The sequence below is a fragment of the Corapipo altera genome, unplaced genomic scaffold (genome assembly GCF_003945725.1).
Source record: "Corapipo altera isolate COAL_440 unplaced genomic scaffold, ASM394572v1 268, whole genome shotgun sequence".
NCBI lineage: Eukaryota > Metazoa > Chordata > Aves > Passeriformes > Pipridae > Corapipo > Corapipo altera.
In genome coordinates this window covers 1,619,862-1,641,662 of record NW_020884901.1, presented here as the reverse complement: position 1 = coordinate 1,641,662, position 21,801 = coordinate 1,619,862, and the positions used below count along the sequence as shown (strand labels likewise).

At 51.9% G+C, this 21,801-nt stretch overlaps 2 protein-coding genes across 2 annotated transcripts in view; one reads left to right on the top strand and one right to left on the bottom strand.

Annotated features, from left to right (window-relative positions):
• RBM18 (RNA binding motif protein 18) overlaps window positions 1–2,657 on the bottom strand; it is an 11,157-nt gene extending 8,500 nt beyond the window's left edge. The window contains exon 1 of the mRNA XM_027650155.1: window positions 2,462–2,657. Coding sequence (XP_027505956.1) covers window positions 2,462–2,574 — 113 coding nt within the window. The 5' untranslated portion in view covers window positions 2,575–2,657. The remainder of the gene's footprint in view (window positions 1–2,461) is intronic.
• Window positions 2,658–2,687: 30 nt separating this feature from the next.
• Window positions 2,688–15,536, top strand: MRRF (mitochondrial ribosome recycling factor). The gene is given in 8 exon segments (XM_027650154.1): window positions 2,688–2,715; window positions 2,718–2,743; window positions 3,508–3,706; window positions 3,933–4,088; window positions 5,325–5,443; window positions 8,205–8,296; window positions 13,838–13,997; window positions 15,232–15,536. Coding segments are annotated over 8 exon segments (858 nt in total). The 3' UTR covers window positions 15,310–15,536.
• Window positions 15,537–21,801: the final 6,265 nt, after the last annotated feature.

Genomic DNA, 21,801 nt, shown 5'->3' with positions numbered 1-21,801 from the left:
ATCCCACAGCAGGGATCACTCTGCCCTGGCAGATCCCACAGCAGGGACCACTCTGCCCTGGCAGACCCCACAAGGATTTTTATTCAGCACCAGAAGTCCTATGTCACAAACAGCTGGGAGGTCCCCTGGTGCCAGCTCACCTCCTTCCAGTTGCTAAGAACACTCCCAGGAGACTCCTAATACCATCTCCTTCCACAGGCAGGCAGTCCTTTAAGGATGCTGGATAAAAGAAGTCACCCACAAACATCACCAGCAAGGAGCAATGCCCACCAGGAGACCCACCCTAACCCAGTGCACAGGGTATGTCAGCACTCCCAGCTGAGTCACAGTTGCCCAATAACCCCCCAAATAACCCCCCAAAACCCATCAGGTCCCAGGCTGTAATTTGTGGGCAGCCCTGCATCTATAAATTCCTGTTCCTGCAGCTTGTGCTCCAACGTGTACCTTACTTTTTAACTCCCCAGCACTTGACTGCAGCTGCAGTTTGCTCTTTAAATGGAAGCCTTGGATTGATTCAAGACTTCCTGAACTCATTTCTGCTTGAGAGTGTCAAAACCACCTATTAAACTCCACCAACAACTCAACCAACCTTACTCAGTCCTAAACAAACCCAGCACAGAAATAAAAAAGGCTACTCTCCTAAAAAAACAGATAAAAGCAGAAAATGAAGAAAGAGACATATTTTTCAGAGGTGTGATTCAGTCACGTGAGCAGTAACCTCAGCAAGGGTAACTGAGATGAGCAGCTAGGAGCAGAGATGCAAACCCTCAGCATAAGAGAATAAAGGGCAAGATGACTTACAGAAACTTACTGACCTCATATAGGACCACACACTTTCTCTCTACACTGACAACGTGTTAAAAGGAACTTCCTCCTCTTTTATTCACAAGGAAATGGAGGTATAATACAATTTTCAGGAGAGAAGAGCTGTTTTTAAAGCAAAACCAAAAGCAGGGTTATAAAGCCTGAAATAAGCAACAAGCACTTTCATCACCAGGTAAACCCGAAACATTTAGGAGCCTGGAAGCCCTCAAGGTTCAAGGACTCTGGGGAATGAAACCACCAAACACTTCAGCCAGGTGATGAAAACAGTGAATTTTGCCATATAAAACTATCACCTGTCTGGCTGAAATTCAGAGGAACAACCTGCACTTCCCAGGATCACCCTGGGAAGTGAAGGGCCCAATGCACTTAGACCCACTGCTCCTACCCTCACACCAAACCAGCTCCTGAATCCTTGAGGACCCAGCAAACAACACCCTCAGGAATTCCTGTATCTAATTTTACATGGTCAGTGAATGTGGACAAACTAGAGTAACGGAGCTGGGAGTGGGATAAAAATGGTAATTAATGCAGAAACCTCCCAGAGCTGAATGGCTGAACAGCACAATGCATTAATGATCCCATTTAGGGGCTATTAGGGAACTGCTCTGCTCAGATGAACCACACTCAGAATAAAACCCCAGCACCTGCACACACACAAAAAGGACCAGGAAGGAAAAGTATTCCATGACAGACACACACAATAGTTAATCAAAAATGCTTGTTTCTCAGGAGTGTGTAAACCCCAAATTGTTTTAGTTTGTGTCTTTTTTTTCTTTTTAATACAACCTACTGATTTCACAGCACACCATCCAAATATTGGACAGCACATTACATTCCCTTGACAATTTAGCTGTTCAAACGTTGTGTTTGTTCAGGAGATAATTATCTGTAGCCTGGGGAAAACACAAACTGCAGAGACACGTGTTTGGTTTGTGCAGTTACCCAGCACAGCAGCCACACCACTCCCACCTCGTCACTCAGAAACTCCCCTCTGCTCAGCCCACATCCAGCAAACAAAACCAGGCCCCTGTGTGATACAGGGCATATGAGATCTCCTCTGCCCACCCTCATTTCCCAACAAACCCCAACCACTCTGGGTTATGATTTCCAGGGCTGTATCCTGTTTTACCGTTGTTTGGCCACTGTCACCCTGAAAGTCTCTAACGTGATATTCCACCACTTCCCCAGTTTAGAGAACAAGGATATTTTCATCCCCTGGGCTCCCAGGCCGAGCAGTGCCTCGGGGGATGCTGTTTGCAGGGGTTAAGGACCTGCCTCTGAGCCCCTTTGGAGACACCCCAGACACATCCCCCCCAACACGAGCTGCTCCTCAGTGCCGGGGGGACTCGGGGACCGCTCCAGTGGGCGGCTGTCACCCCTTACAGAGGGCACAGGCAGGAGCTGGGGGTGCTGTACCAGCCTGTACCAGCTGGTTTGGGGCACCCAAACCGGGGTGACGAGCCCCACGCCCCGCAGAGCCGCTGGCACCGGGGGCACGGCAGTGCTGGGGCTGAGCCCCGGGGGCTGCAGGGCTGGGCAGGGCAGGGCCAGGCAGCGCACACGTGGCCCGGGGCGCTGCGCTGCTGGCGGGGGGACACGGTCCCGTCCCTGGGGGCGCCGGGGGGCGGCGACTCACTCGGTGATCTTGGGGTCGAGGTTGCCGATCCAGAGGCGGTGCCCGTCCTGCAGCGCGCCCTCGGACAGGATGGAGGCGTTCTCGAGGGGCAGCGCCTGGCGGCCCGGCTCCATGGCCGCGGGGTCGATTCGGGCTCTGTCCGGGGTCGGTCCGAGGGCCGGGCCCGTCCCGCTCTCGCCGCCACCGCGGGGCCGCGCAGGCCTCGCCCCGCCCTTGGCGCCGCTCTATGACGTCACGCGCGCACACCGATGACGTCGCCGCGACGTGCAGGGCCGCGCGACGGTGAGCGAGGCGGCGCCGCCCGCCCTCCTTCTCCCCTCCGCCGCCCCCGGTTGCCCATCGGCCCCCGGTTGATCCCCGCTCCCCCATCGATCCTCCGTTCCCAGCCCAGCCTTCCGCAGGGCCTCGGGGGGCGGCCGGGCCGGGCCGGGTCGGGCCGGCGCGTCCCAAGGAGCGGGACAGGCGTGGGCGGGGCCAGGCGCGGGGCGGGGCGCGTCCCCAGGGGCGGGGTCATGTGGAGGGGCGGGGTCCCGAGGGGGCGTGTCCTGCGCGCACGTGCAGGGAGCGGGAGCGGGGTCGGCATTCCCGGGACCCCCGCACCGGGAACGGGGGGAGCAGGGTCCAGGGAGCCGCAGCGCACCGAGGGCCGGTCCCTCCCTCCACCGCCCCGGCGGGCACCGAGCCCCGTCGGTGTTAGCGCGGCTGCAGGAACGCCCCGCAGCCCCGGGCAGCCGGAATAAATAAACCCCGTGAGTGCGGGGGAGCCGCGGGGTGTCAGACCTCGTGTGGCAGAAGTTTCAGCCCACACCCGGTACTGTACGAGCTGCTCCACCTCGGCAGCCGCGGGGTTTGTGCCAGAGGCCCGTGCCCGTCTGCACAGATGTTCCGAGCCCACACCCATACCTGGCAACCACCGAGCCCTTTCCACTGCAGATGCCCGGACCCAGAGCCCACGTCACTGAGCTGTCACCTTGTGCCCATGAGTACCACTAAGCCCTAAATCAGGTTGTTTTTAGCAGTAGCCCCCCTGCCTTTCTCTCTTCCAGGTGGGTCAGAGAGGAGCTGGGATGATGGCTCTGGCACTGAGGTGGCTCCGTCCTCTCCCGTCCATGCTGCACCGTTCGTCCTTCCTGCTGACCAGGGGGCTGCCAGGGGCTCCCACGGGCTGCCCTGCCCTGCTCCTGGAGGGCTGCAGGCAGTGTGGCCATCAGGTGCTGCTGAGCAGACAGCTGGCTACCAAAAAGGGTAAAAACAGCAGCTTTTTCCTGGTTTTGCAACCCCTCTCTCTCTCCATAGTATATATGTATGTATTTTGGCTCATGTGCTCAAGTACTGGGCTTTTTAATCATTAAAAAGTACAGTTACTTTGGATTATCTTAGAGTCAGTTCTGAATTGAGTCTACTTTCTGATGCAGCAACTAACTGTTGTCACAAATAGAAATTAATTTTTTTCTTTTTGTGCAATCTGCAGCTAAAGGTAAAGGGCAGAGCCAAGCCAAAGTGAATATCAGTGCTGCCCTAGTTGAGGATATTATCAATTTGGAGGAAACCAGTGAGGACATGCAGGCAGTCATAGAAGCTCTGAAAGAAGATTTCAGCAGGAACATCAGTGTTAGAACCTCACCAGGTTGGTAACTTCCTTGTGTGATACTCTGTGGCCCGTAAATAAGGTTACAAATCCCAGTAACGGAGAACTCTGATTTTTTCAAAGTTGATTTTCTTTTTCTGGAGTTATTTACGGGGCACCCAGTTACTGCAGCCTTGACATCCCAGCTAAAGGCTTTCTTCACCCTGAGCTTGACCAGGAAGAATCCATTTTGGCTAATAGCTTCCTGGAAATAGCTTTTGTAAGTGGGAGATGTCAAAAGTCTCTAACTGAACTGTTTGCAGATGTGATGGAGAAGCAGGTTGTCAGCTAATGGTGCAGTAGGGCAGGAAAAATCCAATTGCCATCAAATTAGCCTTTTGGAAATTGCCATCAGGCTGGTGTCTGGCATATACAAACTTTTTTTTTGCCGTGCGTCTTTGTGGGCAGTGACCTGTACAAGCCTCGTTCACTTAGTGGATTTTGTGCTTTAGGAAGAAATGTGAATATATTTGACTAAGCCACAGTTACTATAACACTCTTAACCCACGCATTTGTGAGTGTATCAAGTTTCAGGGATAAAATTTAACATTAAACAATGACCAAATTTGAATCATTCACCACCCCAGCTCTGGCAGGGGCACTTCTGTCTTTAATGGAGTTGGAAAGCGTAGCTTGGTCTCTTAACTATTTATTTTAACCATAGGTATTTTTTTTAATTCTACTGATAAAGTACCTCCTGTCCCATGTGCCTTTTGGCCTGTTAACATTTTGCAGCAGAAACTAGAGAGCAGATTAAGAGTAGCTCAGGGAGAAACTGAATACCTTAAATTAGGCAGTGTACAACACCCCTCTGGGGACCTGGGGAAAAAAAAAGAGGGGTTTAAGAGAGCACTGCTAAGTTAAAGACAATATTTTTCTTGATTTTTACAGCGACATTTTTATTTTCTTTAAATACTAAGGATTAAAAAATAATTATTTCCTTTTCATTCTTAACAATCCTGCTTAGTTTTTCTATTCTAGTAGCAAAAACAAACACGAGTTTTGTTTTCATGTTTTTGTGCTTTAGAGCAGCTTTGAAATATTTAGCTTGTGAATACACAGGGGGTGCCTGAACACAAACAGCACCTGAAGTCTGAATAAACACGTTTTTTTTCCTTTGTAACATCTATATTTTGCAAAGCAGGAGGGAAGTGGGACGCTGTAGACGCATTTTTCTTCAGCACTGCTGCAAACTGCTGTATCATACTGAAAGTGCCTGTGTTTGGTTCTTTTGAGGGGCCCTGGATCACATAACTGTGGTGACCAAAGATGGGAAGTTTCCACTGAACCAGCTGGGGCAGATCTCACAGAAATCACCACAGCTCATTATAGTGAACATGACCAGTTTTCCAGAGGTAAGGAAGGACACATGACTGAAGGCAGTGGGAAGGGATAATTACCAGGGGAACAAACAGGTTGATGCTGAGCAAAGGAACACTTAGACAAAATCAGTCAAACGTGGCAGGGCTGGGAGCTCTGGCTGGGCTGTGTCACTTTGTGCTGACACAGAACAGAAGGGGTATTTTGCTGCTGACAGTGATTCCCCAGCCCTGCCTGGCTCACAGAGCAGCTCACCTGCAGCTGTGAGGGGTCACAGGAGAGTTCCATGCTGGGATTGCTCTCAGGGCTGTATCCAGTGAGTGCCACACTGCGAGGGGTTTGCTCTGGGGAGTGCTTTCCTGGCAGGTGGATCTGCAGAGCAACATTAAGTCACAGACAAGATTCCCTGTGCCCTGCCAGCCCTCCCCTTTTGCCATGTATTTATGGCACCCAGCAGTCCTGAGCACACACACACACTCACCTGAGTGACAGATGTGTCTCTGACACTGTGCCTGCCCTGTTGTGTTAATTCAGTTCCCTGTGAAGACGTGGCCAGGCACAGAAACAGCTGTGTAGCTGGAACTTGTGCTGGACACACCATCAAACACCTCTGGAACTTGCTTACTTACCACCAGGGCTGGGGACACCCCTGAGAGCTCGTGGGAGAAGCTGCTGATGGAGCTTGTGAGCTTGAGGAGCCTCCCTGGTGGGACTGAGCTGTGCTCAGTGTCACAGAGCTCGAGCTGGGCACTGCTGAGGTTGGTGAGCTCCTCCTTAGGCAGCGTCTGCAGGTCAGAACACAAATGAGGTGCTTTTAAGTTATCTTCTGTGAGAGACAAGTTCCCTTAATTTTCTGCAGGAGCCTTAGACTTGCCCCTAAATGAGGCAGCAATGCAAATCCCACCTGGGGATTGAGGTGCCCTGCAGCTCCCACAGGCAGAGCCAGGTAATGGGACCAGGAGCCAGCGCAGGGTCAGCGATTCATCTCACCCCACGTCTGGAGGTTTGCCAGGGCTTATCTCTATTTATTTTGCAAAGGCTTTCCCCTATTAATTAAGTCAGCAAAGTCTCAGAGGAGGTCAGTGTAAGGCACTTGATGCCTAAGTGTTTCTTAAAGTGTACAAAGGCTCTGGAGAACAGAGGACCCTCATCAGCGAGTGCGCCGAGGTCCCGCAGAACCGGCGCTGAGAGGGCCAGGGAAGGCACTCCATGACTCACCCCGTGTCAAACAGGACCTCAGGCTGAGAAATGGGCATGTGAGAAATTAGATATCCTCTGTATAGCATTGCCTGCATTTGCTTTCTAAGCCAAAGGACCACTTGTCACTTGAACTAGAACTGTTTCTCTCAGTACAGTTGCTTTATACCATAACTGTTCTGTGATGGACTGAACTCTTTAAAACCATTACAAACACGATTACTTGATGTCATCATTTACAGCATATCGTCAGTACTTCATGACATTGAGAAGAAAATAAAAGTGCCTGAAGAGTGAGAAATAAAACAATCATAGAAAAGGACTTGCAGGGCCAAAGTGTGTTTGCCCAAGAGTTATAAAACTGAACAAGATGCTGGTTTTTTAGGTATGGTTTTTTTTTCATGGGCTGCAAGAGGATGGGGGCAATATTACAGTATTTCCCCCTCCTTCCACCTCCTCCAATATCTGTGTTAAACAACACAGTTTTTACAGTGTGTTTCTTTCCACTGTCCCTTTTTATTCCTAGCGTGCTGAGATCATTTTGGTTGCATTTTCTCTGCCCTTGTAGTTTCAGAGGACAGCAGTTGTCTCTTACAGAACACCAGCAGAGCATTCATTAGGTTCAGTGATGTCACGTGTCAGGGACCTGAACAAATTTGCAGAGCTTTAGTTTGTGCCTCAGATGACAAAAGCTGAGCTTCACAAATACGGTTTGAATGACATAAACACTGCAGCAGCCTGGAGCTAAAGTTAATGATGGCAAAGAGTATCAGAAATAGCATCGTGCCTGGTAGGAAACACCACACAAGTGCCACAGGAACACAAACTCCTTGGGCTTGGCAATGTCAAGAACAAAACGACCTGGCAGAGCCTTGCAGGAGCTCCCGGCCAAACTCTGCTTTAACTCTGCCTGGCACTCTCTAGAGGCACAACCTGTGCCCTGGGATGGAGGTGAAGCCTTTTAATCACCTTGCAGTCACCAGGAAAACCTGCCACCCCACCTTTTAAGCAGAGCAGAGCATCAGCCAGTGGCAGGGGAGTTTTGAGAAGTTAATCCTCAGTAATGAGCTGTAAAATAAACACGGAGCTGGGCACGGGCGCTGTTTCTCAGCCATCTGCTGCCGCCCCGATGTCCTGTGGTCAGGTTGTAGTGCTGAAGTGGTTAAGTTTGTTAACGTTTCAGAATTGGCACTGGGTGATTTCTAGTGGGAAACATTCAGCTGGAATTTTTAAATGCTCAGAATCTTTCATCTCCTTCGCCACAGTCAGGCTCTGCCTTGGGAATTTATTGCGGTTTCACTCTGTGTTGCCTCAAACCATTCGAATAGTTTCAAAGAAACAAAACAGTTTTCTTTTGTTGTTGCCTGCCTGCCTTCCCCTCTCCCCCCCCCCGTCCCCCCCCCCCCCAATCCGAGCGGCCGTAGTTTCCCATTCGGTCTGATCAAAGCTCTCTGCACCAATGTAACTTCCTGATCTTACTGGTAACAGAAGTAAATGTTTCCATGTTCCATGGAGATGGATTGCCAACTATTGACAGAGTTCTGGCATATGGGAATGATTATTTCCTAATTCCCTTTTACCTTTTGATCTGCTTTACAGAGCACAGCTGCAGCTATGAAGGCTATAAGGGAGAGTGGCATGAACCTGAACCCCGAGGTGGATGGGACGATGATTCGGGTGCCAGTTCCTAAGTGAGTATCACTGCCCAAGCTCATCACCATGCAAGACAACACAGTAGGTTGCAGTGAGTGCCCTTCAGAGGGTAAACGTGCATGACTGCTGAATATCCTGATGCAGCTGCTTTCCAAATAGCTGTAAGTTCAGATCTGGAAAAAAATCTGAGCCCCTAAAAGCGTCTGGTGGAACCTCTTCCAAGTGCCTGAGCTCTAAGTCATCACATCTTGGCACCTGGTGGTTGGTTTTGCTCTTCATCCTCCCCCTGCAGAGAAATCTTGGTCCTTGCTTGCTGCAGCACTTTGCAGGAGAGCCAGAGGCTTTTGAACCTGTATTGCTTTAACCCAGGAGCTGATTCTTTGCTGCCCTGCTCTAAATTCCCAGAATTACACCAGCAAAGAGCAGCAGTAAGGCAGGAGTGAATTTAGTGAACCAGTAGTATTAGGGATGAGTAGCACCTTGGTGCAGAGAGCACTAAAAGGAAGTGGTGAAAGGGAGAGGCAGGAAATTTATAGCTTTGAAAAATCTGCTCCCTCTTCTCATCTAATACACATTGTGTAACTGATGGCTGCATGGAAGTTTTGGTGTGGGGCTGATGGAAAAGCAGGCTGCCCCTGGCCAAGGCATGAGCATTGCTTCCCTCACCCATCACGGGTGTCTCCCAGCCCTTGGACAAGGCAGGAGGTGCCACTGCATCCATGCTTCAGTTGTCATCAGGAGAAGCCATCCTGATGATCCCTTAGTATGCTTTGGACTGCAGCATGCTGGGCTCTGCCTGGGAATGGGGGTCCTTTCAGGTGAAATTAGGGCTCCCAGCAGCTCTCCTTGCTGGCACAGTCACTGCCTGTCCCAGGGGCACAAGGAAAGCTCACAGGTTCCTGTGGGTGCTCAGACCTTATGGAGCATCCAAATCCTCTGGGCAGGTGTGGCTGTAGATGAACTCACACCCTGGGGTAAAGAGAAACAGCTCTCACGCAGGGAGTGCACAAACCCCTTGCACAAGCAGGTGACTTCTTGGTAAAGATGAACCAGGTATTTCTTATGCTTTAGATCTCCTTTAAAAAAATTCTATGGAATTTTACCCAGCATTTTCATCAGAGAAGTCTAATTGCAGCTTTCCGTTGCAGTCGGTGAGAGGCAATGACATTATCATTCTATTTGCTGATTTTCCTTCCCCGTGCTCCCTGCCCTTCCCCCATTCCTCAGGAGAGGAGGCAGAGGAGGAGGAGGGCACCATTATCTTCATAATTGCTGAGGCTCCCGGGTTGCTGCACAGTGGTTTGATTGTTAATGGGCACTTGGGTCATCCTTGAATACGAATTGCAGGGGAGGAAACTCCAAAACTGCAGATCCGGAGCTTTAACAAAATACTGTGTTTTTAAACAAATGTGTATGGTCTGTCACCATCTTCTGTGGAGCTGCAGAGCAAAAACAAGTCTTCTCTTCCCAGGGAAGCTCTGCCTGGTGTTCTCCAGTGTTCCTCTGATGTGTCAGGGTTGCAGCTCCTGGTCACTTCCTGGCTGCCTGGGAGCCTGGGAAGTCCTGAGTTAAGTTTTTTTGGGAACTGTGCCCTGTGGGTCTGCCCTCACTGGTACCTCTAGTCCCTTTTGGTCTCCAGTTACATGACTGGGTCTTTGGGAGTTTCATCCACTTACTGAAAAGACAAGCAGACAGTTCCAGCCTTTTAAAACCCCCTATTGCAAAGAGTGGGCCAGAAAAAATCAAATTCTGCAAGAGGCCTCTCTTTAATACTATATCCCTGAATTGCTTTTTAAAATTTTCTAGGTTTTTCATCATTTCCAACAGTTTATGAGAGGATATATGACAGACAGATGCAGTAAAATTGCCCAAATTACGTCTGATATGGAAATTGAGCAAACACATCCAAAATTAAGAGATATTGATATTGTTTCTGCAGAAATTGGTTCTTTCATGAAAAGTCACACTAAAAATAAAACCAAACCCAAATTGTCCTTACCTGTCATTAAAACCACTTCTCACTCTGACCTGTCAGCTGGACACACGTGTGTCATATTTTGCCTTGTGCAGGTCCAGCTGTGCTCCAGAGTGTTTCAGCTGAGCATTTAAAAGTGAAGTTTGCTTCTCAGTATTTATTCTGTTAGTTTAGGTTTTGCACTGCCGTTTCAGCAGAAAAAATACACTCTTGTGGTTGGTGTTTACTTCTGCTGCCTGCCAGGATCCCTCTGCTCCCCGAGGCATTCGCCTGTTTCTGTGGCTATTGCTGCATAGGCAATATTTATTTGTATAAAAAAGTAGCCTCTGGGGGTTTAAAAATAAAAATAAAAAAAGGAACCAGCCATGGGAACGTTTGTATTGGTTGATCTCTTGGCCGAATTTGACCTGACCTTGTGTCTTTTATGGTATTGCCTCATTTTTAGATTCATCTTTTTTGGACCCATTGTGTTACACTGGATATTGTTTGTAAATCAGTAATATTTTTACACATGTTTTACTGAAAGCCAGATGACTCATTTGAAAGTTTAATGACTCATTGTGAGCTTTTTTTTTCCCTTTGCCCTTTAAGAAATGTGCAAAGATACCTATTATGGGGAGAAAGGACACAAAAAATCTCACTTGAAAACACACCAAGGCTGCTCTGAGCTGCACTCGCTCATCGTCAGGAGTCTGTCACTTGCTTTTTATTGAGCAATAAATGCTGCACCCTGTGTTTATCTGCAATTATGAATGCAGAGTGTTTAGTTCAGCCTGCTTTGCTTTAACTGATCCCTCTCCTTCACAGGAAATTCCTCGTGTTTGAGATAGAGAAATTGCTCTTACCCGGATAAACGTCTTGCGTTGAGACGAGCCCTGTTGAGCTCGCTGTGGGTCTGCTCTGCCAAGGGCTGCAGTGCTTGAACCACTGGAGCTGGGGGAGGCAGAAAAAAAGATGTTACTCGTGGGATGGTGTGTGTTGTGACCCCCCCTGACATGTCATTCACCAGGCTTTGTCCTGGTCCCTGGGGGAACAGCAGGAATTGAGCCCGCTGCTCTGTGAGCTGCAGGAAGGGCATCAGGGGTGACAGATGGGGACCTTGTCCTCATTCCCCACTCTGGCACCCCTTCCCCAAGTTCATTTCACACTTTTTTTTAGCTTTAAGTGGGGGTAGGGATTACTAGTAGGGATTGGCTTATAGACAGAAAAGAAAACATACCTAAGAACAGCTTAAAAGTCCCACATCTAGGGGCAGGATTAAACAACTGTCCTTAGAAACCATGGGCCTGGCTCGTGTTGATGGATTCCTTAACCAGAAACAGCATCTGCTTGGAAAAGCGTCCACTTCTGGCATTGTTGGTAGCATTGCTGAGAATTTACACACAGTCTGGCTGGAACATAAAACCCGCTGAGAAACTCCCCGGCACTGCACGGTGATAAAAAGAAATTGGTGTTAATAAAGACAGACAAGGAGGCATGAAAGCTGTGACCCCGTGCCAAGAAGCAGAGGAAATCTGGCAGCGCTGCATAAACAAAAACATTTCCTTCAAGGCTCGGCAGCCCCGGGCAGGCGAGTGATACCCTCGGCTCAGCTCAGCTCGTGAAAGCCGCGCTCGGCTCCCAGCGCTGAGCGGCTCCCCCGCCACCCAGCAGGAGATGGGAGAGATTTCCAGCTCCCCCCTCCAAGCTGAGCAGCCAGGATTGACTCCCCCCCCCGCCCCAAAAGCTGCCTGAGAGTCTGACCTCACGGGGACCTCTGCCTGTGAGCTGGCTTTGGTGGTTCCAAATGTGCTGTGGGAGCTCTGGCCGGGGAGGTCGAACACGAGAAGCCCCGGAGGCACCGATGGGATGTTGGGATGCAGGGAAACCACGAGGATCACAAGGATCCCTGCTCGCTCCTCAGCCCGTGCTGACCAGGAGCTTCCTGCCACATATGATGAGTTAGGTTGGATCTCAGGGAAAGGTTCTTCCCCCAGAGGGTGGTTGGGCACTGACCAGGCTCCCCAGGGCAGTGGGCACAGCACCAAGGCTGCCGGAGCTCCAGGAGTGTTTAGACAATGCTCTCAGTGACAGGGGGGGATTGTTGGGGTGTCCTGGGCAGGGTCAGGGGTTGAACTGATGATCCTTGTGGGTCCCTTTCAACTCAGGATATTCTGTGTGACATTCCCTGGCCATCTCCCAGGGAGGGGACAGGCACCCTGGGTGCCAGGGCTGGGATGCTGCTCTCTGGGTCTGTCAGCTTTCCTAGCCATCCCAAATTCCTGTAATTTCTGACTGGTTCTGGGAAGCCTGTTCCCTCTGGCACCATGAAATAGAGATGGCTGGCAAGAGGCCAGTGCCTCTGCAGACATCTGCTGGGAGAGACCTGCCTGCAGGGAAGGGACCTGCTGGCACAAGGATCCCACTGTGCCCCCACAGCCTCCCTGTAACACACACCCACTGTGGGGCAGAGCTCAGGCACCCCCACCCCACATTTCCTGAGCTCTGCAGGAAAAGTCTTAGCCCCAGTGTTTTGGTGACCCAGGCTGCTACAGCCAATTTCTAAATACTCCTGTGAAATGTTTATTTTGCAATATCTCCCTTGAGCTAGCAAGTCTCAGCGAGAGCACCGGGGTTTTTCCCTCTCCAGGCAGCCTGGAAACTCCAATAGCCATGAAAATTATTAAAATATTATTGTTAAGCACTAGCAGTTGACAGTGATCAGCTGTAGGTGCTGGAGCATTACCAGAGCTGAGGGGACACCCCAGCCATTCCTGAGACTTCTTGATGGTCAGACCCTCTCACCACCTGCAGTTTTCAGTTTGGAATGGGAAATTCAGGATTTTCTTGTGGCACCACAGCAATAATTGGCCCCATGTCAGGGGGAAGGTGGAGCTGAAGGTGGGCCAAGTTACCTGTGGCTGACCATGTCCAGTAGCATCCTCTTGTCCAACCAGGTGTTCACATCATCTTGGTGGGAAATCCTGGTCATGGTGAGCTGGAATAAAGTTGAGTGAAAGATAAACTCTGTAGCTTCCCAGTCCTTAATTCAGGCTTTTCAGTTGCAGGAAGACAAATCTGAGTTTCAGGAACTAAGATTTCCTCCCAGCTTTGCAGGATTATGCTTTTCAGGATGACACTTTTCAGTTCTACCTTTCAAGCCTGGAGCTGGATTTTTCCTCTTTCCCACAGATGCTTTGGCAGCAGGAAATAAGGAAAGTCTGAACATTTCAGCATGACTTTCAGTCACTGCAGCAACAACTATAAACCAAGTAAGATTCAGTCCAAGTTCCCCAGCTTAGGGCCAGGCTGGAAATTTTTCGTTCTAGGCTCAAGACTTGCTGCCCTGGGGATGCTGTGCAGAGGTGGCTGTTTTTTCCAGGTGGACCAAAGCAGAATAAAAACGTGCCCTGAGCTGTTCAGTCCCTCTGCCCTGTGACACACAGGGCCTCCAAACAGAGCAAGGTCTGTCTAACACCAGCAGCTTTTGGGTGTCCCTGGCCAGGGCCTCACCATTCAGAGAGGATCACTCATTTACCCAAAGTCCATCACAGAAAATAAATCTGGCTTTACCACACATTACACTGTTTTTCTTTTGGTGTTTTTCCTCTCCCTGTGTTTCTAGGGTCACCAGGGAGCACAGGGAGAACCTGGCCAAGCTGGCCAAGCAGGCCACCAACAAGTCCAAAGAGGCCCTGAGAAAGGTGCGAAGCAAAAGCATCAACCAGGTAAAGAAGTCCAAGAGCAAAGTGTCAGAAGATACCATCTATCTGCTAGAAAAGCAGGTAATTTTCTTCCCTTCTGCCATATCTTGGTGTCTCAGAGCTCAGTGGTGTGTTTGTCCCAGCCCTTGCTGACAAATCTCCATCACTGAGAACCCAGCGGGGGAATGGGCTGTGGTTTTGGAGTTGGTCAATGGCTGTTGTATTTGCTTTTCCTTTGTGAGATTGGGGACTTCAATCTCAAAGCCAAATTTATGATATGAACCATGATAAGCTGACACAGGGGAAAAAACATTCCCCAAAAGCTTTTGCACTACGAGGAATTGTTGCATAAACCAGCTGAATTTGGGGAGCAAAACAATCCACGTCCATGTCTGTACCACCACTCACCCAGTGCCACTGCAAACAGTGGGTGTTAATGAGGATTGTTTCAGTTGTTATTAATGAAAAGGCTAGCAAGATTATCTCTGTCCAGAGTTTTTGGCTCCAATTCAGGAAAATACTTAAGCACATGCCTAATTCCCTAAGAGCAGATGTCACTAAAGTCAATTACTTGGGCATAAACTCAGGCACAAGCCTAAGTGTTCTGCTGAATTGATGCCTCTGAAGGCAGGCCATTACTTCTTAGCTGTTTGTTTATTAACAGCTAAAGTTAGATACATTGCAAATGCTCTGGGACAGTTCTCTGTGTGCTCACAAAAATAAACATCGATATCCAGAGTGTTTGTGCAAGCAGGAAAAATGGCCATGCCATTGTAACCAAATCCTGTTGGGAAGCAGCTCTCCCAGAGCAGACAGATGGTTTTCTGCATTGGTAGAGGTAACATCTCCAGTGGAATTTTTTCGTGTACCCAAATTTTTCCTCATGAGGAAAGGTCATCATTAGACCTTGGGAACAAGCAGAACTTAATCCTGTGAAACCAGTGCATAACCCCCGCTGTGCTCCAGCCTTTACCTGCTCTTACTCAAGGGCCTGCACATCTTGATCCCTTTTACATTCTTGCCTTGTCCATCCCATGTTACCAGGAGAGCTGATCCCTGGCCAGGGCTTGGACAACCACCATTTTATTTCTTTTTACAAGAAACAAACAGATTGTTTCTGAGTGTGTGTATTCCTGGCATGTACTAAGGCTCCTGCTGTTACCTGTGTGTTCTGATAGTGCTGCAGGAGGGAACAGCCCTCTCTTCTCTGCTGGCAGCACCAGCAGGTCTCTGCCCTGCCCTGAAGTCACTCCTTTCCCTCTAAACTCTGGCATCCCCTCACACAGGACTCTTGACTTGTATTGTCTTGCCACAGATCCAGCAAATGGCAGATGAGGCTGTCGCTGAGATGGACAAGCTGCTGGCAGCAAAGACCAAGGAGCTGCTTGGATAAACACCATCCCAGTGGACACACTGCCCCTCGAGCAGGAATGGACTGCCATGTGCCCCAGCACTCATCCCTGCCTGGAGGCAGCAGCCTCAGGGATGAGCAGCTCTGTGCCTTGGCTGCTCCCATTGCCCACCTGGGCAGTGCTGGAGGGAGGGGGGAACTCTGCTCACTGTTCATCCAGGTGGGAACAGAATTGGGTGAAATGAGAAATAAAACATCCAGAAGGAGGACTGGAGGCTGCTGGAAGGGCTGCCAGGGAAGCTGAGGAGGAAGGACCGCCCTGCTCACCTCACACCCCATTTTGTGCTCCTGCACCACCAGCCCAGCAGGAGCCAGGAACATGTGCAGGGGGAACCTGCTGCAAACCTCAGCATTTATTTTTTCTTGAAATAAAGTCAAAATGAGATGTGGAGGAGCCAGGTCCTGGTTGGTGTGTTCTCTTGGGTTCCTATGTCCCAAAGGAAGCGTTTGCCCCACTGGGAAGGGGTGAGGGAGCTCAGCACTGGCTGTGCAGGGTGGGCAGGGGCTCTGTGGTTCCCAAGGCAAAGAACTGAAACCAGTGCTGTCAGCATGACTGCTTTAGCCAACCAAAAAGCCAACACAGGAACTTTCCAGAACCAGTATCTGCCCCCGTCTGACCAGTTACAGAAGACCTGTGCAAGCCACTAGCACCACATCTGTGGGGTTGGAGGAGGTAGAAGCAGCACAAGGTCCTGAGCACATCACACAGCTCAGCTCCTCGCTGCCAGCAGGTACTTCCTGATGGCAGCAAACAGCCTTGGTGATGGCAGGAGCAGGAAGGTGGTGGCAGCCCCCCAGCCCTGCTCCCAAGGCATTCGGGTTCAAAGAGCGCCGAGTGCTCTGCACTCCTTAAATAAACAACTCCCAAAAAGTGAGTTTGTGTGCTGCAGGGAGGGGGAGGAGGATGAAGGATTTGCTCTGCTAGGGCCCCACATGTCAACAATTTCTCTGCTTTGTGTATTTTGGCCAAAGCCCTTACCATGATAAATGAATAAAGGAAGATGGCGAGCCCAGGGCGGTTCCTCGGCTCGGGAAATTGCTTTCAGCCGATTACTAGATTTCTTTTGACATTTATCAACTGGGCTTCTTTTGCCATTGTTGCAGCCTCAGCATCCCTGCAGCAGCCTGGCCCTGAAGGGCTTTCCTGATACCTGCCCAGGAGCAGCAGCTGCTGAGCTGGGAGCTCCACAAAGCCAGGGCAGGTGGAGAATTGCTCCTGCCCATGGGTGTTTCTCCAGCCTCTTCCCATTCTCCAAGCCCTTGAGGGGTGGTGATGGGCTGATGGCACTGGAGCTTCAGGGGGTCACTGTACAGAGGAATTTCCCAAATATTTACTGCTCTCCCTCACCCTGTAGCATCTCACTGCACCTCCCAGGAAATAAAACCTGTGGTAAAACTGCTCCAGCACTGGGCTGGGGATGGAGCTGCCTGGATGGCTGGGGAGCCCATTTATTTGCATCCCCACCTCAGCCCTGTGCTCTGCACCAGCAAGGAGCAGCCACAGCACCCACAGATGCTGCTCTCAGCCCTGGTACCACCAAAGCAGGGCAGGCAACATATGAGCCCAGGGAGCTGTGCCCCCCCAGCCCATCCTGCTCCCCACGGAACCTTGCAGTACAGGACAAGCAGAAAAAAGCACCAGCCACAGCCCCAGCACCTTCCAACCACACAGGACCACAGCAGCACCACCCAGGAGAAGAGAGGATGGGCATTCACCACCAGCTCGCTCACAGAGCAGCTCTGGACAGGTCCCACTTTCCCTTCACAGCATGAATCACCTGCTGCTTCAAACACCAGGAGCTGCAGCACAAGATCTGCCAGCTCCAAACACTCCTCCAGCAGCACCAGCAGGAACCTCTCACTTGGTTCCAGCCTGGATTGCACCCAGAGCTGATAAGGAGCTGCAGCTGATGCTGTTGGCGGGTGGGAAGGAGCTCCAGCTGTGCCAAATAACCCAGAAGGTGTAGGGACATGGGCCAGAAAGCAGCTGGGCTGGTGTAATGTGGGTCTGTGCCGGTGATGCCACATCGGCCACCACATGGTTTGGCCTCAGCCACAAGTGTCATGGGTGGTGCAGGACAGAGGGTGAGGGAGGGCTGTGGCCAGACCCCTCATGCTCTGCCCTGGGTGTCCACACCTCTCTGCCCTCACCTGGAGCCCTCTCCCAACAGCATCTGTTGACCTGAGGCACTGCTGTGTTCCCACCTGGCTGGTGCTGCTATGGCCTGGAAGGGGAGGGTGTCCCTGGGGGGTCACACTCCCAGCACGAGGGGTACATTCCTGTGCACATTCCCGCTCGGGAGAGACTGCACCCTCCCTAGGCTGCCCACAGTAGCACTGGGCACCACCAGTATGTTCCAGTCTGCTCTGAGCTGCTGGACAGGGACCAGGGCAGGCACCAGCCTCCCGCCAGCTCCTGGACTGGGCGGCCGGGGGGACACTCAAAACGGAGGCAAAGGGAAGGAAAAACTCCAAGGAAGCTGGAAGCTCTCGACATAGTTAAAAAACAACATTGCTCTTCAAAATAGATGTGATTGCGCTCCTTGTGAGTCATCGAGCAGAGACACCAAGATTGCTTTGTGCCAGGGACGAGCCGGGCGCTGATTGTGCCGCCCGGATTTGTATCCAACAGACCCTGGATGGCATGTCAGAGTTTACAGCTCGCATACATTTTCAACAGTGAGCTTTGCAAAATGTATCAATGTAATCTCTGCCTCCTATATTCCGTGTTGATTAGACACGATTTCTGGCTGGATTTTCAGAAAGCTCAAGTGCTTTTTTAATCACTACAGAAGCTCATTATTGCTTTCCAGTGACTCTTATGTCCTTCACTTCTCCTTTCAGATTAGAGTCTATAGTCAGATGAATATTGGATGATTTCATTACATACAAATGCAATCAACAGTTTTGCATAAATTTCTCCTCTTTTCTTGAGTTTCAATTGACCTCAGCACCCGTGGAGGCAGGCGCAATACACATGTAAATGAGCTGGCGTTGCTGCAAAGACACGGATGCGAGAAACAAGATAAACTGTCAGATAATATTCAGGATTTTTAAGAGATCAAAAAATACTTCCTCGTTCAGCCCAGCCGTAAAAATGGCACCTTCAGCTGCCGGGGAATTTGCTTTTGTTTTGCTGTGAGTCTGGCTGTGGACAAAGCCCAGGGGTGGCCCCGGCCGCTGAGCGAGGGGCCGAGCAGAGCCGGGCTGGCCGGCAGCAGCATCGTGGGGATGGGAGCGGGGTGTCCGCGGGGTGCAAGTGGTGCTGGCATGGGACTTATGCCACAGGGAAGCCGCTGCAGAGGTCTTGGCTCCTCACTACACCAGGGAGGTGCCCACCCAGCCCAGCGCCCGCTGCAGAGCCGGGTTTGGTGGGTGAGCCCCGGCCAATGGTGATACCAATGTTGGCACTGCCATCCTGCTCCTGCTCTGCTGTGACCATCTCAACCGTGGGATGCTGAGTTCAGACTCCCCCAGACCCCAATCCGCTCCTGAGCAGCCCTGAGCACCAGCCCAGAGTGGGGGCATCTGCCAGGGCACAGGGCTGAGCCGGGGACTGCCCTCCTCTCACCGCACTGCCACACACGGGGGAACCACGCGTTCCAAATATATTTAAGCTAACACTCCACATGAACAATCAGGCCCAATTTAAACAAACTATAATTAAAGATAAAGGACCTCTTGGTAGGGAAGTCAGGGGAAACTGTCAGCGGTTACTTTGGATTCGAAGCCCTTACCTTTAAAAGAATAATTTTTGTGCTAATGTGAGCAATCCAGCACTCCCACACTCGCCTTCGAGGGCTGGTGGGGAAAGAAACTCGTGGGTTTCTTTTGATGCCTTTACGTGCTAATCTTCTTAACAGATTTTTAATTAATGGGAACAGAGCACTTTGCAGCCGTGAAATCTATTGGTGTAATTGCCTGGTGGATTAGTCCCATTAACCACACAAATTACCTGTCTCCAGGTCGCCAGCCCCACCGGGGAGCTCCCCACGCTGGACACACTGAGCAGCCCCATTCTGAAGCAATTTTGATAAAATAAACTCTCTAATCAGGTAAATAATTCCATAAGGGAAATTGCTGCCTTCCCGCAGCCCCCCTCCAGCGGGACCTGGCTACTTTCAGGGGAATGCAACACGCCTCCAATTACAGACAAATCTCCAGCTCAGAGGCCGTTTGGGAGAAGCCCACGGCACATGGGACCCCCTCGAACCACAGTGGCCAAGGAATTAAGGCATTTAAGCTGTCAGCTGGAATCTGGCCCAGCCCCTGATTACCTGGGGGGACGTGCAGCGTATTTAGGTTCGTGTCCGTTGCAATTTCCTGGCCCCCAGCGTTGATCCCGAATGACTCGTGTCCGTGTCAGGTTCCTGCCCGGGGTCACTCTGACACGTGGCCCCAGGCCTGGGGACAGCAACCTTTGGGCAATTAAGGATGTCCAGGCCAGGCTGAGCCTCGAGGGCTGGGGACGTGCAGCTGTCCCCAAGAGCTGCAGGGTGAGGGGGGCATCAGTGAGGCCACATGGCTGTGGTGGCTGCCATCACCCCTCGGGATGGAGGCCTGGATCTTGGGAGCCCTTCCCAGCCCTGTCTGTGGGTTTCCATGGTCCAACGTAATTTTGGACCTGAACCTGATGATCACTCCCATGGTTACCCTTTGCTCAGCCCCTGAGATGAGGACGTGCCGCCCCAGGGATATCTGGACCCACACACGGTGGGCACAGCAGGGTGCAGGGCACCCACGTGCTCTCACATGGTGATGCACAGCCCCAACACCTTTCCCATTGCTTGGTGAAGGGCTGCCTAGTGCCCGGGGCTCTGCCAGACCCTTGGCCAGGACGGCTCCAAACCTGCTGCACCAGCCAGGGCATCTGCTCACCCTCTGCCTCACACTGGGGAGCAGGGAGGAGGGTCCCTGCCACACCACACTGTGAGCACCTGTGCTGGGGACAGCCTGGGAGGAAGTGACAGCAGTGACACGCTGGTGCCCAGTGCTGGTGGGGATGGCCGTGTGGAGAGGTGGCCTTCAAGCATCCCCTGAAATGCTCAGGTGATCAGTCCCTGCACCAGACCCTGATCCTGGGATGGAGGAGCCCACAGCTCAGTGGCACAGGGATACTCTTCCTGCTGCAAAGGGAGACCAAAACTCTCCCCTGTGGCTGCCCCCATGGCTTCTGGGAGAGGGTGATCCATGGGGCCACCCCACACTGGAGGGGACGTGTAGGTGGCCGAGCACCCTGTGACCGGAGCGCAGGAACCGCGGTGCTGGCGAGCACGGCCAGGGAACCCTACACCGCGGGTAATTGGCATCAGATGCTCCCTGACCTGCCGCATCCACCGGGAAGCTGGAAGCATTTATTTGTCTGAGCCGGCGGCTCTATCTGCGTGCGGGAGGCGTTGGCGGTGGCGGGGCCGGGCTCCGCGAGCCTAATGAGCCCGAGCTGAAGATGATGAATATGATTGCTGAAAGCGCTTTCCTGAGTCCTCCTTTCCTGGGGCTCAGGTTACGAGTTCCCAGACAGCCTGTCCAGCCCCGACTTTTCAGCTCTGATTTGTAGCCCCCCAAACTGTCTGTCAGCTCCCCGGGCCGGAGGAAGTGTTGGGTCCTCCGCTGCTGTGCCCGGCGGAGCTGGGGAAGGGGCCGCCTGCCCTGCTCGGCCACTGGGGACAGTTTCGCTCCCCAGACTGCCCCCGCTGCTGCCCCGCTTGGCCCCGCTCCCTCACAGACCCTCCGAGCCCAGGGATGCCCCGTGCAGGATCTCCAGCCACCAGCATCTGTTCTACTCTTGTTCTGGACTAAGTGCCTGTGGCTGTCAGGGACCATCCCCACAGGGACTTGTCACCTCTTAACCTTACAGCAGAAAAATGTGGGGTTCAGCTTCTGTGTTCTCTTCCCATCCCCTGCAGACCACGACCAGGGTTCCCCCACTGAGCCACATCCCACCGAGGGGTTGCTCAGGGATGGACAAGGATGGGGTCATCAGCCCGGGGATGCTCCATGGTAGTGCAGATCCCCTGGGATCAGGGGAACATGCTACGGCCAGGCACGTCCACCCCTGGAGCACTGGACTGGGGAGTTGTGGGGTGCCCCTGCTTGGCTGCCCCCCACACATGAGGCTCAGGGTGGGTGGACTCCCTGAGCTGTCACTTTGCCCCCCATCTCACTGCTTTGGGACCATGACACCAGGTGTTCCCACGGCACTGGGTGTTCCTATGGGATATCTCCATGACACCAGGTGTCTCCATGGCTCCAGAGCCCCTGGGAAAATGGGGGAAAGGATTTGGGGTATCGACCCACTCAGTCGCTTATGTCCCCCTGTCCTGCTCCAGTGGCTTTGCAGATTCCGGAGGCAGCATCACTCCAAACCCAGTGGATGGGGAGCTCAGGAGTCCCGAGGGGAGATGGAGGACTGCCCAAGGAAGAGCAGCTCTGGAGCAGCGGTGCTTCGCGCCTCCCAGTGCCTCCCAGCGCCTC